Source organism: Pagrus pagrus (assembly GCF_965226575.1).
Source record: "Pagrus pagrus genome assembly, chromosome: 1".
Lineage (NCBI taxonomy): Eukaryota > Metazoa > Chordata > Actinopteri > Spariformes > Sparidae > Pagrus > Pagrus pagrus.
Window position 1 is genome coordinate 27,675,497 of NC_140185.1, and position 14,596 is coordinate 27,690,092.

Consider the following 14,596-nt stretch of genomic DNA (forward strand, 5'->3'; position numbering starts at 1 on the left):
GCTGTTGATGGAAAGGCTGGCAGTATAAGTGACAGCTTGTGGTTTTCATGATTTCATTGATGGTTTAAACAGACATTTTTTTGTAAACATAAATGACAGTCAAAAAGTTCTTTGAGTACATTAATAATGAGCTCTCTCTCTCTGACTACTCAGTGCAGTTAGAATTGATTAATGTACTTATTAAAATGTTTGTGGACCTTTATTACATTCAGTCTAATCAGTGGATGTAGCTGTCAGACAAATATGGTGGAAAATATTAAAAGGAATAAAACAGACTCCCCAGTGTCCCTGCACTGATCATGTATACCCTCTCTTTTTCCTCTAACACAGCGTTTAATCTGAGACTGGCTAAAACTGTCTTCTCACATGTGACAGTGTTTTACCTGGAGGTTTATGTAAATGCTTTGAAATGGAAAAATGTTAATTTTACAAAACAAGACTATCAAAGCAAAGCTCAGGAGAATGGAAAAATTGTTTATAAAACCATGGTCCCTCAAAGAGTCTTTTGCCTCAGTAAAAGCTTCACAAAAGAGGCATTTAGTGAACAGATCAGACACGAAATTGCAGTTCTCAGAAGTGTTGGACACTTGTTTTGTTCCGACTCATCTATCCCCTGTTTGTTCTGGAAAAACTATAGGAGGGAGGTGTGAGGACTCAGCAGGACAGGATTTTTGTTGGTTTCCTCACAATTATTTTGACCCAAAGTATGATCTTTCCCTAAAGTATTTTTGGAGCCTAAACCTAACCAAGAAGTTTTGGTGCTGAAGCCTAACCAAACATGACAGTTTGATAATGTTGAGAACAGTCCAAAGTTATAATGTCATAATAAGTGAACTGTTTGTCAGCAAGCTTTATTTTGAAAGTCTAACTGGACATTACCACTGACCAAGCTGCTAAAGTATTCGCCCTACACTACCCACGATCCTACCCACGAGCTACCCTTTAAATTTGGTTAATTAAATAAAATAATACTATTTTATACTACACTTTTGAAGAACAAACTTGTGTGTATGGCTCATATTTATAGCAACAACCGAGCCACACCTGTTAGATATAATCGGCCACAAACTGATAGAAGGGAATATAAATCACTTCACTGGGCAAGATATTTGTTCGTATCATTACCTCCATCTGGAATTACATCATCAGTCTTCATTGCAATATTAGCCTTGATTAATTCTTGGTCTTAATTGTTTAATGAATTACTAAATCTGATGATAATGAAATACGAGCATGTTAATCTGACAAGCTCACAGCCAGCAGACAGCCTTGTTGCCTCTTCTCTCTATTCCTGGAAGAGGTCTTGAAAGCCAAGCTGAACCTCTTCAGGGGGAATCTGAGCCCCTCATAACAGTTATTTAGGATCGCCAAGGCAAAGGGCAAAAGAGAAAAACCTCTTTCACCTCTGTGCTGCTAAATTTGCACAACATCTGCTTCTCTGTTGCTTACTCCTCAACCCCTCTCTCTCTCTAACTTCAGTTTGACTTCCATCCATCCATGCTCTAACACTACTGTAGGTAAGATAAACACACAGGAGTCCCTCTTCAGACCACCGCAGCGGGAGCAGCAATGAATAAATGTGTATGCGTGTTATACTTCAGGGACTCTTTGGAGGCTCGGCACAAAGTGTGTATTGATAGCATTTTCTGACTTGGCCTGTCGGGCATTTTGCTCTCTCGTCAAAATCACATTTTGTCAGCATTAAAATGGAAAATGTCAGAGGCAGATTGAAGCGTTGAACAGGAAGTGGACCTTTCAGTTTAGCCAAAGGTGCTCCAGCTGAGCGCTGTCTCAGGGAGAGTGGATCTGACTGCCGCAGAACAGAAAAACATCTTTTTCAGCTTTCAAGTGCTTCGACAATGTCAGCTTGACTTTTTCCGCTGAACATTTGAGGATTTTGAAAAATGATCCATCAGCTACAATTCGAGGCGACACTTGATGTTTCATTTTCTTTGTATCTGAGTTATTGGATTTGATGGATCCCTGTGTCTGCTGCTTTAAAGGCCCTCGAATCTTTATTGTTTTTAGACAGCCTTTTTTAGCAATAGACACACACACATATATTTTAAGAGATATTTTCTGTATTGTTGTTTTGACACTGGTTTGAAGGGGATGGGGGGCATCAATTACAATCTAGCAGCATTTGAATGGTGAATGTGTGGCTGTTTGCTCATGTTGCCACACAAGTGTCAATCAAATCTGATCAAATGACACCCACAGTTCTGTTGGAGCAGAGTTTTATAAATAATACCCTATTTACTTAGATGGGTATGTATTCAGTCATGATATTCATGTATAGTTGGTGCTCTAGAGAAATAATAATAGACCATCTCATACTGTATTGTATTGTATGCTTTCTTATAACCAGACATGTGGCTCAAGTCATTTGGTTCAAGTCTCAAGAATTATTAATACCTGGCTCATAAAGATACCCAGTGATGTATAACTAAGTACATTTACTCAAGTACTGTCCTTAAGCACACTTCTGAGGTGCATGTACTTCACTTGAACATTTTCATTTTCTGCTACTTTACACTTCCACTTCACTACATTTACGAAGCAAATATTTTTACCCCACTACCTTCACGTGATAACTTTAGATACTAGTTACTTTGAGCGCAGCAAGCTGCATCAGAGCCATTTTAAAAGTTGAAGCCATTTTAATAGAGGTATTTAACACTTATTTTTAATAAACTTAATAAAAACTTACAGCAGCACACCTAAACATTATCATTTAACTGAAAGTGTTTTCATTGGAGATCCTCTCTGTCACATGAAGCCTGCTATCAACACTGTTTAAGAGACTGAATGCAGCTGACTGAGCAAAAACAGGCCCAGGCCCACCTCTGGTTTACTGCACAGAAAGTGGTGCTGCAGTCACTGAGAACTAATGGTGACTGGAAACTGATTGTAGATGTTTGGTTGGACACTGTACTTTGGGCTTCAACTAAAAATCAGTGCCATTATTGATTATTCTGCTGATAATTTTCTTGATTATTCATGTAAATTGCAAAATATGCCTATCACGACTTCCTGGACCTCAGGGTGGCGTCATCAATCTCCGTGTTTTGTCTCTAGTCCAAAACCAAAAATACTAAATGAACCTTGAAGGGAGTTTGTTTTGTCAACTAACTGTTTCCAAGGTTAAGAGTGAACTTTCATTTTCAACAAGGATGAAGTCCACAAAGTGCTGAGTAACAAGGCAATTGTTCTTTATGAATTAAACTCTCCTCTAATAAAAATGTGAGCCTATTTTCAGGAAGGAAGGAACAAAGTGAGGAACCAAGGGGGAATGGACAAGAAAGGAAAGGAAAGAATAGGAAATAAGGGGAAAGGATAAGAAAGGAAAGGAAAGAAGGAGAAATGAGAGGAGGTGAAAGGAAAGGAAAGGAAAGGAAAGGAAAGGAAAGGAAAAGGGAGAGGAAAGGGAAGAAAAGAAAAGAAAGATAAAGGAAAGAAGATTTAAGGAAAGGAAAGGATCTAAGAAGACAGATGATGAAAGGAAAGGGAAGAAAAGAAAAGAAAAGAAAAGAAAAGGAAAGGAGAGGAGAGGAGAGGAAAGGAAAAGGAAAGAAAGGGAAAGCAAAAGAAAGGAAAGGAAAGAAGGATAAAGGAAAGAAGATTAAAGGAAAGGAAAGAAGAAGACAGACGAGGAAAGGAAAGGAAAGTGATTGGACAGTTGAAAATGAGAAGTTAAGCTAAAGCTTTTGTTTCCTCTTATTTAACCGGTGTAAAGTGTCTCTGGCGCCCCCAGCGTCTCCTCGGAGCTCCTGCAGCTCCACGGCAGACAGTGAAATCATGTAGCGTGATGATCACAGAGCCTCTCTCTCAGCTCGAAGACACACATAGCTGAAATTTTACAACAATCCTTCCCTACAGGGACTGTCCCCACCCCCTTTGCTCGGCTTTAGCACAGAACCGCACGGCACGGCACGGCTCCGACTCGCTGCCAGCCCCGGCCCTCCTCCAGGGCTGCCTGAGCCGGTGTTTGATTGGATTAGAGTCGGGTAGCCTTTGCCCTCTCACCCCGCTGATGTTGGCTGGCTGCTTCCTGCTCCCTCCGCTCCCCCTGACCGACTGACGAAGCCGCACGGCGAAGCGCCCTGCACGGACACAGCCGACCGGGACGAGCCGCGACAGAAAGAGCCGACCGCACCAGAGCCACGACGCACGGAGAGAGGCGGACGGAAAAACGAGGCAGCCATGCGGAGGAAATCGAGGATATTGTTATGTTTTGCCGTGCTGTGGGTGCTGGGGATAGCCTACTACTTCTACTCGGGGACAGCGCTGAGTCGAAAGGTAGGGCTTCCCGTTCCTCGACTGCTTTTTCGGGCTACGCGGTCCGCCCGTGTCGTGTGGAGGTTTTCTTCCAGGACAAAGCGAAGATGGAGCGGCGTGACTTGGCGCTGCTGTGCCTCCTTTTTCCTGGGCTCTGATTAGCGGCTGCACCGATGCTGTGAGGAATGTGATAAAGGGCCTGCTAGTATCAGTGGACAGGCATTGATTTGGTGGAGATGAGTGTGGACAAGGGCAGCAGGGTAGCGGGGGCTGGCCGGGCGGCGTGCACAGACCTCCCGCTGTGCCGGTGATCGCCTCTCGGTGGCGGTGGGAGCGAAGCACGTCCACACCGGGGTGGTGGTGGTGGGGGGGGACGCATGTTGTAATGTGGAGGCGCCGGTGAATGTGAGGGCTGAATTAAAGGTGAAAGCATGCAGAGGGGTTGTTATGAATATTAGGCTGCTGGCCTGGCTCACAGGGCCGGGGTAGGGTGGGTGGTGGGTGCGGGGTGGGGGGGGGACTGCCTATAGAGCACGTCAGCACAAGCTGCTGCTCCGAGAAATGAGCAGAGATCAGGAAGTGTGCAGATTAAAGCCGGGTTAAAGCTCTGATTCAACATGCTGTAGTGATGTAATTGTTTTCTTTTTTAAGCCGGCTTTAGACATTAGTTCATTTTTTCTCTACTGTGGGATCATCAACCTCTAGATTCACTTTAACTTGACTGCTGTGTGACGCCCCATTTGTACTTGATATACTCAGCCACCAGTCTACAGCACCCATGCAACAAATCCTCTTATATTGTTCAGTTTGTGTCGAAACTGTGTGAGATTCAGTCTCATGTGTCTGATATTTTATTTATAAAATGAGAAAGTACAGCTCAAACAAGTGATTTGACAATTGGCAGAGCGACTACTCAATTAAGTCATTTCTTCATCAATAATGTCCAACATTTGACGGTTCCACCTTCTCAAATGTGAGTTTGCTGCCTTTTACTTTTATTAAATAATAGCCTAGCTGAACACCTTTTGGGTCGTGGTCAGACAAAACAGGAAATACGAAGGCGTCACCCATTTGTTTCATCAACGATTCATTGAGAAATGACTTGGTAGACTGATTAATAATGAAAATGACTGTAAGTTGCAGCACCTTTAGTTACAGCTCATAGTATGACTCAATACAGCTCAACAGCAAACCTCCAAAATGGCCATACAGTTGAATCAACACCTCTTGAGAACGGTGTGAACAAAAACTGAACATATGAATCTTCGTGATTGTCGGGTTAATGCAGGGCTGTGTGTTTTTTTTCCGTACTTACTACGTATTTTTACTGTGTAAGTCATGCAGCTTGTGGAGGCATGGATTCCATTCATTATATACCAGGCCTGTACATGCAATAGTGTATCGTGCATGAACTGTAAGTTGAATATCCTTAAGGTGTTCACATGTGGAAGAAGACATGTTGCCACTGTACATGCATATTCTTTGTATGTGTGTGTGCGTGTGTGTGTGTGTGTGTGTGTGTGTTAGGGAGAGAGACGGAGCACAGTCACTTTCTTGTGTTGGGGGAAACATCCTGCTCGTGTGTATAGTGAGGGTGTGTATGTCTGCCAGTGTTAATATAGGCCAGTGTATCCTGCTGTGTGTATGAATGACGTGCGCACAGTACACTGCCTCTATTACCCCTCAGGACTTAGTGGAGTGTGTGCGCGTGTGTGTTTATGTGTGTGAACGTCCTGTGTGTATTCCACCTGTCTCTGGTCTCGTCCTATCTGTCTCTCTGTGTTTGCTTTGCTCCAGTCAACCAGAGCAGGCCTTTTACTTTTCCATTAGGCTGATAGCTCTCTCTCTCTCTCTCTCTCTCTCTCTGTGTGTGTGTGTGTGTGTGTGTGTGTGTGTGTGTGTGTGTGTGTGTATATATATATATTTGAGGTTGTTAAGGGGGTCAAAGTGGTGCTCCCTTGATAAGTAACTTTCTCTGGAGTTGGATTGCAGGCTGCATTAATATGGAGCCTGGATGATCAGCCGCACCTGGCTGGTGTCTTTACACAGAGATTTAATCTGTTTAAACAAAGGTGCCGCTGCACAGTCAAGGTGTTGTTTTCCATCTCATCCTCCTCCCCTCCCTTTAAAGTGTCATCGCATTTAATAACTTCTTCGTGTGGTCAGGAAACCAACTTTGTAGCTGCGGTTTAGTGATGTTTTTCAAAAGCACCCAAGGCTTACACATAAATAGACTCGATTTGCTGCACTGAGGGCCCATGAAACAACAACCACTTGCTTGTGATTGATTGATTCAAAATTTTGAATCGTTGTTTTGTTGTTGTTGTTTTGTGTGGTTGCTACAACTAACGGTTATTTTCATTTTTGATTTATCTGCCGATTGTTTCAAGTTTTTGTTTAGTCTGTTAAATGTGAAAGCGCTTTTTAATATGCTCATAAGTTCGGCGAGCCCAACAAGATGTTTTAATTAAGCTTGTTTCCAAAAACAAAAAAGAGGCTATTCAAAATTCAATGTCATAAAAGTGGAAAAACAGCAGATTTTTAAGAAGACTTATCATGCTTTTTCCTTCCTTTCAGTGTGTTATATAGGTTTTTTATGCATGTAAAAGCTCTTGAAAATTAAAAAAGCCGAAAGTTCGCGCCAACGGACACAGACACGCCTCGCTATTAGTCCGGCCTTCAATTCTTGCGACATCAAACCACGACACCATGTCACACATTTGCAAAATGTATGTCTATATACATGGTAGAAGTGAAGCTAATCGGAAGCTGGAAACACGACAGAGCCGACTGTAGGCAAGGTGAGTAGTGCTGGGTCAGGCATGTGTGAGCTGACCAATCAGAGCAGACTGGGTATTCAGGAGGGGCGGCCTTAAGGAGACGGGAGCTAAAACTAGTGTAGTGTTACTTAGTGTAAAGCATGTAAACCTATTCCAGTAGTATAAAACCTAACCTAAAATAAAGTTACCAACCTGAAAATGAGCACAATATGTCTCCTTTAATAACTGAGAGGCTGGAACTGAAGAATGTTTAGAGGATTTCTCAACAATTTACATAAAGCATTAGTCATTCAGTAAAAATGTTTGGTTTCTAATTTTCTGTTGATCGGCTAATTGCTAAATCAACTAATAGTTTCAGTGCTGGTACGCTTCCCATCAAGTGTTTCCCTGCTGTTTTACCTTTTCATCATCTTTCTTCTCTTTGCAACAAGTAGGTGAATTGGAAAGGTTGCGAATTCAATTATGTAATAATGTTGAGGCTGTTTCCAAATATAGACAAATGCTCCTCCTTGGGAGTTATGTTCAAAGTGTGATTCACAAGCTTGTACGTTCATTCATTCATTAGTCAGGCTTGAGATAACTGCGACTTGCAGGTGTCTGGAGAGTGTTTAGCGCTCTGGAGAAAATCAGATCATTTTCAAAGGAACTATTCCAAGCTTCAAAAACTGAGGTTATTTATGTGAAGCACACATTTCAGCCAGCACTCCATCGAGCCTCCTCTTACTGTTCACAGATAGCGCCTGCATCCAACATTACACCTCACAAAGCTACATGGTGTTGTGTCATCGCTGCATGAAGGCACTGTGGTGAATTCAGACTCCAGCAGCTTCGTGCCTGCCAGCCTGAGTAGGACTCGCACTATCATGGCAGCTAAATCAAATGCCCACTCCTGAATTATCTGAAGAATGGTGTCTCTGCCAGAGGAATTAGTTCATCTTACTTCTCGGGCTCACCCATGATACTGTGGCTTTTAAGATCAAAGCGCTCACCAAACAGCATTTCTATTATCAGTTCCCAAATACCCTATTTGGAAAAGTGTCCCTCTTGTTAGAGTCTTTATGCCGGTTTAAAGACAGTTTTTGAGCACAGTATCCGTGCCTGTAAGCGATCACATATTCATCTGCTAAAATGTCAGAAACGTTGCCATTTATTACAAATTCCTTGTGAGCTTTTTTTGGTCTGGCAATAAAAAAGTGACTGAAATGTCACCGTGTGTCTCATAGGTCGAGAGCAAACCTTTGGAGAAAATGTTCCTCATATCTTCAGTCATAAATTCAGATGTGCCACCACTGTGGACGTTTGTCTTTCTTTTGTTAGTGTACACAGCGATACTGAGCATCTTGAGCATTTCTCAGGTTTACTGTCCTGAGTACACTGTTTTAGGGCTCTGACACATGAGGCTGAGGTCCACCATTGGCCATGGGTGCCTTTATTAGCGAGATACGTGTGAAAATGATGGCAAATGCTGCGAGCAAGTTGGCCGTCAGCTGTAGTCAGCTGTGGTGTGTTCAAGTGCAACTTTTTGGCCGAGATACAGGCAACGCAAAAGTCGGCCTTTGTCACTGCTACTCCTTTGATGTGGGCATGGTGTGTCTTGGCCCTTACATTGTAAAATGAGAGGAGGTGAAACAACAACATGTAACCTCATCTCGGTGGTTCTAAAACTGAGGAAGTTTAGATGAGCTCGATCGTTCATGTTGTAAATTATGGATAATGTAGAAATATAATGATATAATTGTCATGCTTAAGGCCCATGGTTTCTTATAAAACCATTAATATTATCTGTCTCTTGGCATCTTTCTGCAGTCTTATGATATATGTGAGTAATGTATTCCTGCAGTGTGTAGGTGATGAGCTGAAGGGGAAGTTTCCACCTCCTTCCTCTTCCATACACATGAATACTCAGTACATGCAGAATGACAAGAGAGCTTTGGGAGACAGCGAGCAGCTCACCTTAGTACAAACGCGTATCTCTAAGTGCGTTGTTGTTCACAGGAGGATAATGTTGCAAACATGAGGCTGTCGGCTCACCGGGATGCCCATTAAACTCTTCCTTGCTGGACAAACCTCAGAGGGTTTTTCCTGCCAGCTCTTGAGAAACCAATGTCCCACTGTTGAGTCTACTTTCCTGCTAATCAGCGGTGTGAGAGGGGAGCTAAGTGGCAGATAGAGGAGGGTGGCACTGAACCAACACAGACTTTATTAACAGAGTTATCAGCTGTTTGAGTAAAGCTGCAGACTGACGGTAATTGGATTTTATCAAAGGAGCAAACTAAGTTTGACGTGTGTGGCATGTTTTAAGATATAACACGTCTCTCTTGTGGATCTCGTATGGATCAGCACAAACGCATTTGATGTTATAATATCCTTCAATCACTGTATTTACTTTGCCAGAGACTTGGGGCAGAGGGAAGTATGAATCACATACACATGTGGTAAACACAGTCGTGCCAGAGTGACTCATGCACACATTGTCCACTGTTGATATGGAGCTCAGCTCTCACCCAAAGGTGGATCACAGTATTGAATTGCAAGTATTTTTCAGTCTGTTATGATTAGCCAGAGGTTTGGATTAGTTTCCAGTTGGTGTCAGAAGTGAGTTCAGTGCTTTTCTTCGAGCAAACTGTGGAGAGGAGAGGAGCGCACATGAATCCGATCAGCAGGGACTCTGAGAGGTTTTAATGCTGGCTTGAGTGAAGCTACAGTCTCTGTTATCTGCAGCTCTAGGCGCTCAGCTCCTGCCTGTCTGTGCATGCCTCAAATTTTCAGCTTTATCAATACATCTGTCTGTCATCGTATAAAGTGTAGCTTCACTGGCTCTGAGCACTTTGCTATTTTAAAGTGGAAAATGTTGGGAAAATGGGGCACTTGCACATCACACTGTCAGTGAGGGTGAAGATGATGATGGTAGTGGCAAATGGACTATATTTATACAGCGCTTTTCTGGTCTCACCAACCTCTCAAGGCTCTTTATATACAAGTCGGCATTCAGACACACACACAATCACACACTTGTGGCAGAGGCTATCATGCATGATGCCACCTGCTCATCAGGACCAATAACGTCTTATACACACCGGTGGAAGAGCCACTAAGAGCAAAGTGGGGTTCGGTATCTTGCCCAAGCTCACACAGCTCACACAGAACCTACAGTGTATCTATAGTCTTTACAGGCAAATCTTTGCTATATATGTATACCTTTCTACACACACGCGCACACACACACTGCTTTCCTCGTAACACTGATTACATCTATAAGAGTTCCTGTTGCCGTCTCAGTCCAGAGCAATCATCAAGCCAAAAGACTTGTGGCTTCAAAACCACTTGAGGCCTCAGCGGTTCAATATGTTTATAATACCAGAATACATTGTTATTTCAGCCAGGAAGCAGATCCATTGTTGCTAACTAACTAAATGCAGCTCCACAGAGCAAACACTGAATCGATGAAAGGCTCAAATTAAACTGGGCATCCCCGCGTACTGAATCCTTCTCCTATATCCAGTTTTTGTTTGAAGTATTGATGTGTGTGTTTGAGTGTGTTTCTTTCAAGTAATGATCACTCCTCACAAACGCTTCACTGTTTCGGAGTGTAAATAGAGATACAAAAGAAGAAGTCACCGGTGTCTTTCAAGGATTTATCTTCAGTCGGTTTTATTCGATAAACAACACAAGAAACTGCGTCACAGTCACATTAGAGTTGCACAACTTCATAGCTGGGAGTCCCAGGAGAGAGACAGTGTTGTTCTGCTTTAACGGCTCCACCTGTTTGTGTTGCTTAAGGGACATTTGACCGTGCATGTGAAATGAAAGAAGAAGCTGTTACTGTTTCGTCTTGCCCTTCTTGTGGCCCTTTTCCACACGCGTGTGCTGACCTGGCTTGACTGGTTTTGACCTGGTCAGACCAGCGCGTCAGGGATTCGCATCACCATTACAACAGGTGTGTCTTTAACTGAAGATGCACTTGTCTTGAGTCGACGGTGTCGAAGAGCAGGGGGATGATCTAGGCTGCGACTGCAGATGAGAGGAGCAGCTGTAAAATGAAGTGTTTTTCCATTCGACAGGTTAAAGAAGTTGTTTACCTGTTGGAGGTGAGCTGTTTGCAGATCCTGTTGTCTGCAGCTCTTTGGCAAACATATCACTGTGGCTGTTTCTGCTTGTACTTTTCCTCCCTGCAGCATTATTGAAGAGGCTTTCCCAGGTGATGTCGTGTTTGCTAAACCACTTTTCCGTGCAGAGATTGTCCAATCATAGCTTAGCAACTTTAAATACCGTCCTGTCAAGCTTTAGATCATTTCAAATGTCGAAACTCTGCACGGGGCTGAATTAAGAATGATGCTCTGCATTTAAACGGCTTTGAGAACGGCTTTAAGGGTCATGTCTTTTTTTTTTTTTTAGCCTCTCCAAAATCACAAACATGAGAGCAAAATGTCAGGAATGGATTAAACTGACTTTTGCTGCTCTAACGTAAGATGCAGTTGTTAGCATGTTTGGCTAACTACCTATAGTAGTATCATAAAAAAATTATTTTCAAGGCCATGATGCATTTCATGCTACACCATTGTGCGGTTACATTAAGCTGGTCCTGGATGCTATATCAGTGTGTAGGTTAACGCTAGCCACTGTGTCCTGCTCTTTATTGGATTGAGGGAGGTTTACACTCAAGCAACCCCAGCCAAACTTGTTATCCATTATAGCATTAGTCTTTATCCCCAAAGCCTTTTTTCTTGTAACGTAGGGGACTGTTTGAAAACATGGTCATTGATAACCGTTGTCTTGTTTGTCTGATTATGTAAGCTGAGCTGAGCCAAACATGGTTATGTTATCGACCTGACCTCACATATATCCTTATCATACTTATAATAGGCTGTTATGACCCGGCTCAGAAGGTCATGGGGTTTGGGATCTGTGTGTGTCACCAGCTGCTAAGTCGTCAGGTCTTCCCGCTAAACTTTTTGTCCCAACTGTGGTGGATTAGTCAGCCCCAGTGGGTTCATTTTCTATGCTAACTTTGGGTTTTCCATCAGTGCCTGTTTCTGTGTTGCTCTTTCTCTCTCCCTCTTAATTTGCTTTGAAGTTCTGGTTGCTAAGCTGTGTGGAGGGTGTTGTAAGGTGCAAAAGAAGGCATGCACAGGCAATGCAAGGCAACATACTTAACCAAACTGATGGGTGCTTGTAGGGAAAAGGGAGACAGAGCTACACTGCAGCCAGGTGTAAATAATCTGTGAACATACCGAGGCCCTTGGGTGTTCCAGGTTAGCAGAGACCCAGGTGAATCACCCTGCAAACACAAGATGACATCACATAGGCCCACCAAGGCGAAGTGACTATGACCTGCAGTGCAAGAACGATGCTGCTCTTTTTATTTCCATGTTTCCTACATGGATCATCAACTGGTGAAGACTCCGAGGACATGTAGCTTTAGCCTAGGTTTTTAGTGCAGTGTCACATGTAACCATCAAATGCTTTTTTATGACCATTTTACAGGGTTTATGTTTACAACGAGTCAGCTATAGCCATTAAAAAAACAGCCGCAGACGGTGGTTTCAACCATCTCACGGAGCCAACATTCGCTTCATTAGCGAACTCGCTACAGCTGATAAAATCTGCCACATAAACTGGAAGTGCCTCTTTTTGAAATGAATGACCCATTGTTTCAAAAATTACTAAACTTGAGTGGTAAATCTTCCACAGATATTCCTGTAGGGAGTGTTTACGTGCCATGCAAGACTGGAAAGCTTGGCTAACGGGGCCAGGACTTGGCAAATGGTCAATTAAACCACTTACTGTATTTTATGCCCTGCAAAAAGGACAAAGATAGAGCAGTTGATGACGGAAAGATGAAGAAAGAGTGATGAGACAGGGGAAAACGGTAGTAAAAAAGCGCAACTGGATCCAAAACGGGAGACTGGTTGGTTGTGTTGGTTTGGCAGCCTTCGTTTCCACCAGTCAGAGGGAGTTAGTCCGACCTGCCAGCCCGGAAACCCAATGTATGACTGGCTGCGCTGAACAGACAAACATCTGTGGAGATAGTAGGAGATGAAGAAAGTGAGACCGTGCCAAGAAGACAAAAAAGCAAGTTGATGGCACCATGAAAGTAGGTGGTTTGAAGAGCATGTTTCTGCTCGCAGTTCCACTACATCCTGAACTGATTTCTATTTCCTTCATTTATTCCTCGTCTCATTGTATCCACCCCTCACAATCATTGGTGGGTTTGTTGTGGTTAAACACAACAGCATGTTGCATCTGAGTGTGCGCTCAAAACGGGATCATTTTCTTAAGATGATTTTCTTCCTTGGCAGACGACGGGCACTCATGGAAAAGTTGAAAGGAATGAGGATATCCATTGTTCATGGGACGGGTGCTGAGATGAGAGCCTTGCAAAGATCTGTTTTTTATTCAAACACAAAGAGAAAACCCCTCTTTTATTCAATTTACCGCTGTGAGGCAAGCTGCTGTAGCTGTGTTAAGACATTGAGGTTGGTCAGGTCAGCAGTAATCTGAGTCCCGTTATCAGGGTAAACTATTCAAATGGGCCTGATAGGGAACGCAGGTGGCTAGGATGGTTTGCCTGTGCCCTATTTGTGGGAAGGGCATTCAAATCACGAAAGAAATGACAAATGATAAAAGTAATACATGTCCAACAGCCATCCATGACTTTCAGCTGCTGCACTTCCAGTTGCCGCTGGACTGTGTAAATGGGACTGATGCTTTCTGTATTTTGTGTGACTAGAGTTATGAAAAAGGATTCGCCAAATGTTTGAGAATAAATAATAACAGAATGAAGAAAAATATTCTTTTCAAATGCAGGCTTTTTGCTCTTAATCTTTTGAGGTAGCTGCACTTGCAAACCAACTGAAATGTCTAGATTGTCAACCACTTGAAGGACAACATGCTGCACTTACATTTTGCCAAATGACATGAAAATTAGGAGAAAGCTCTACCAATCAATGATTTTAAAAAGTAAAGATAGTTGTTTGTGTTGTTGAATTGCCTTTATCCGTATTTTGTATTTATAATTCCAAGCAAATATAAGACAATCAGTTTTTTGAAGGATACAAAATCTCTGTCTAGACCCTCCATCTGCCCCTCTCAGCTGTTTGCTGCCGACTTGCAAAACAAATCTAACACAGGGCAGATTGAAGTACATGCACACATGGATCCTGGCCACCCACGTCATCCTCGTCCTGAAACATTCACAGTAGACGAGTGCTGATCTGTTACATTTGGGTCACAGGATCCTGATGCCGATGTCGTGCATCAGGCTCGACCGTAAATGAACTGCAGATCGGCGTTTACTCTTTTCTGAACAGAATCTAGAAAAGCAATCAGAAGAAATAATCCAAACTTCTTGAAATAATTATTGTCCAATCATGGCTTCTCATTTATTGATTTGTTAATCAATCTGTGAGAGAAGGGGTGGATTAAGCTCTGTCCATTAGATGTGTTGTGTGGAGAGCTTAAATAGCAGTACAGAAGAGGCCCCTCTGTGTTGAATCTCAGTAACTGATTTTTAAAATGGAAGAAATGTCCAAATAATG

The 14,596-nt window shown here is 42.8% G+C and overlaps 1 protein-coding gene across 1 annotated transcript in view; it reads left to right on the forward strand.

Moving 5' to 3' along the window:
* Positions 1-3,622: 3,622 nt before the first annotated feature.
* Positions 3,623-14,596, forward strand: part of galnt2 (UDP-N-acetyl-alpha-D-galactosamine:polypeptide N-acetylgalactosaminyltransferase 2) — a 55,193-nt gene continuing 44,219 nt past the window's right edge. The window contains exon 1 of the mRNA XM_084365964.1: positions 3,623-4,299. Within this exon, the coding sequence (XP_084222090.1) occupies positions 4,204-4,299 (96 nt within the window). The 5' untranslated portion in view covers positions 3,623-4,203. The remainder of the gene's footprint in view (positions 4,300-14,596) is intronic.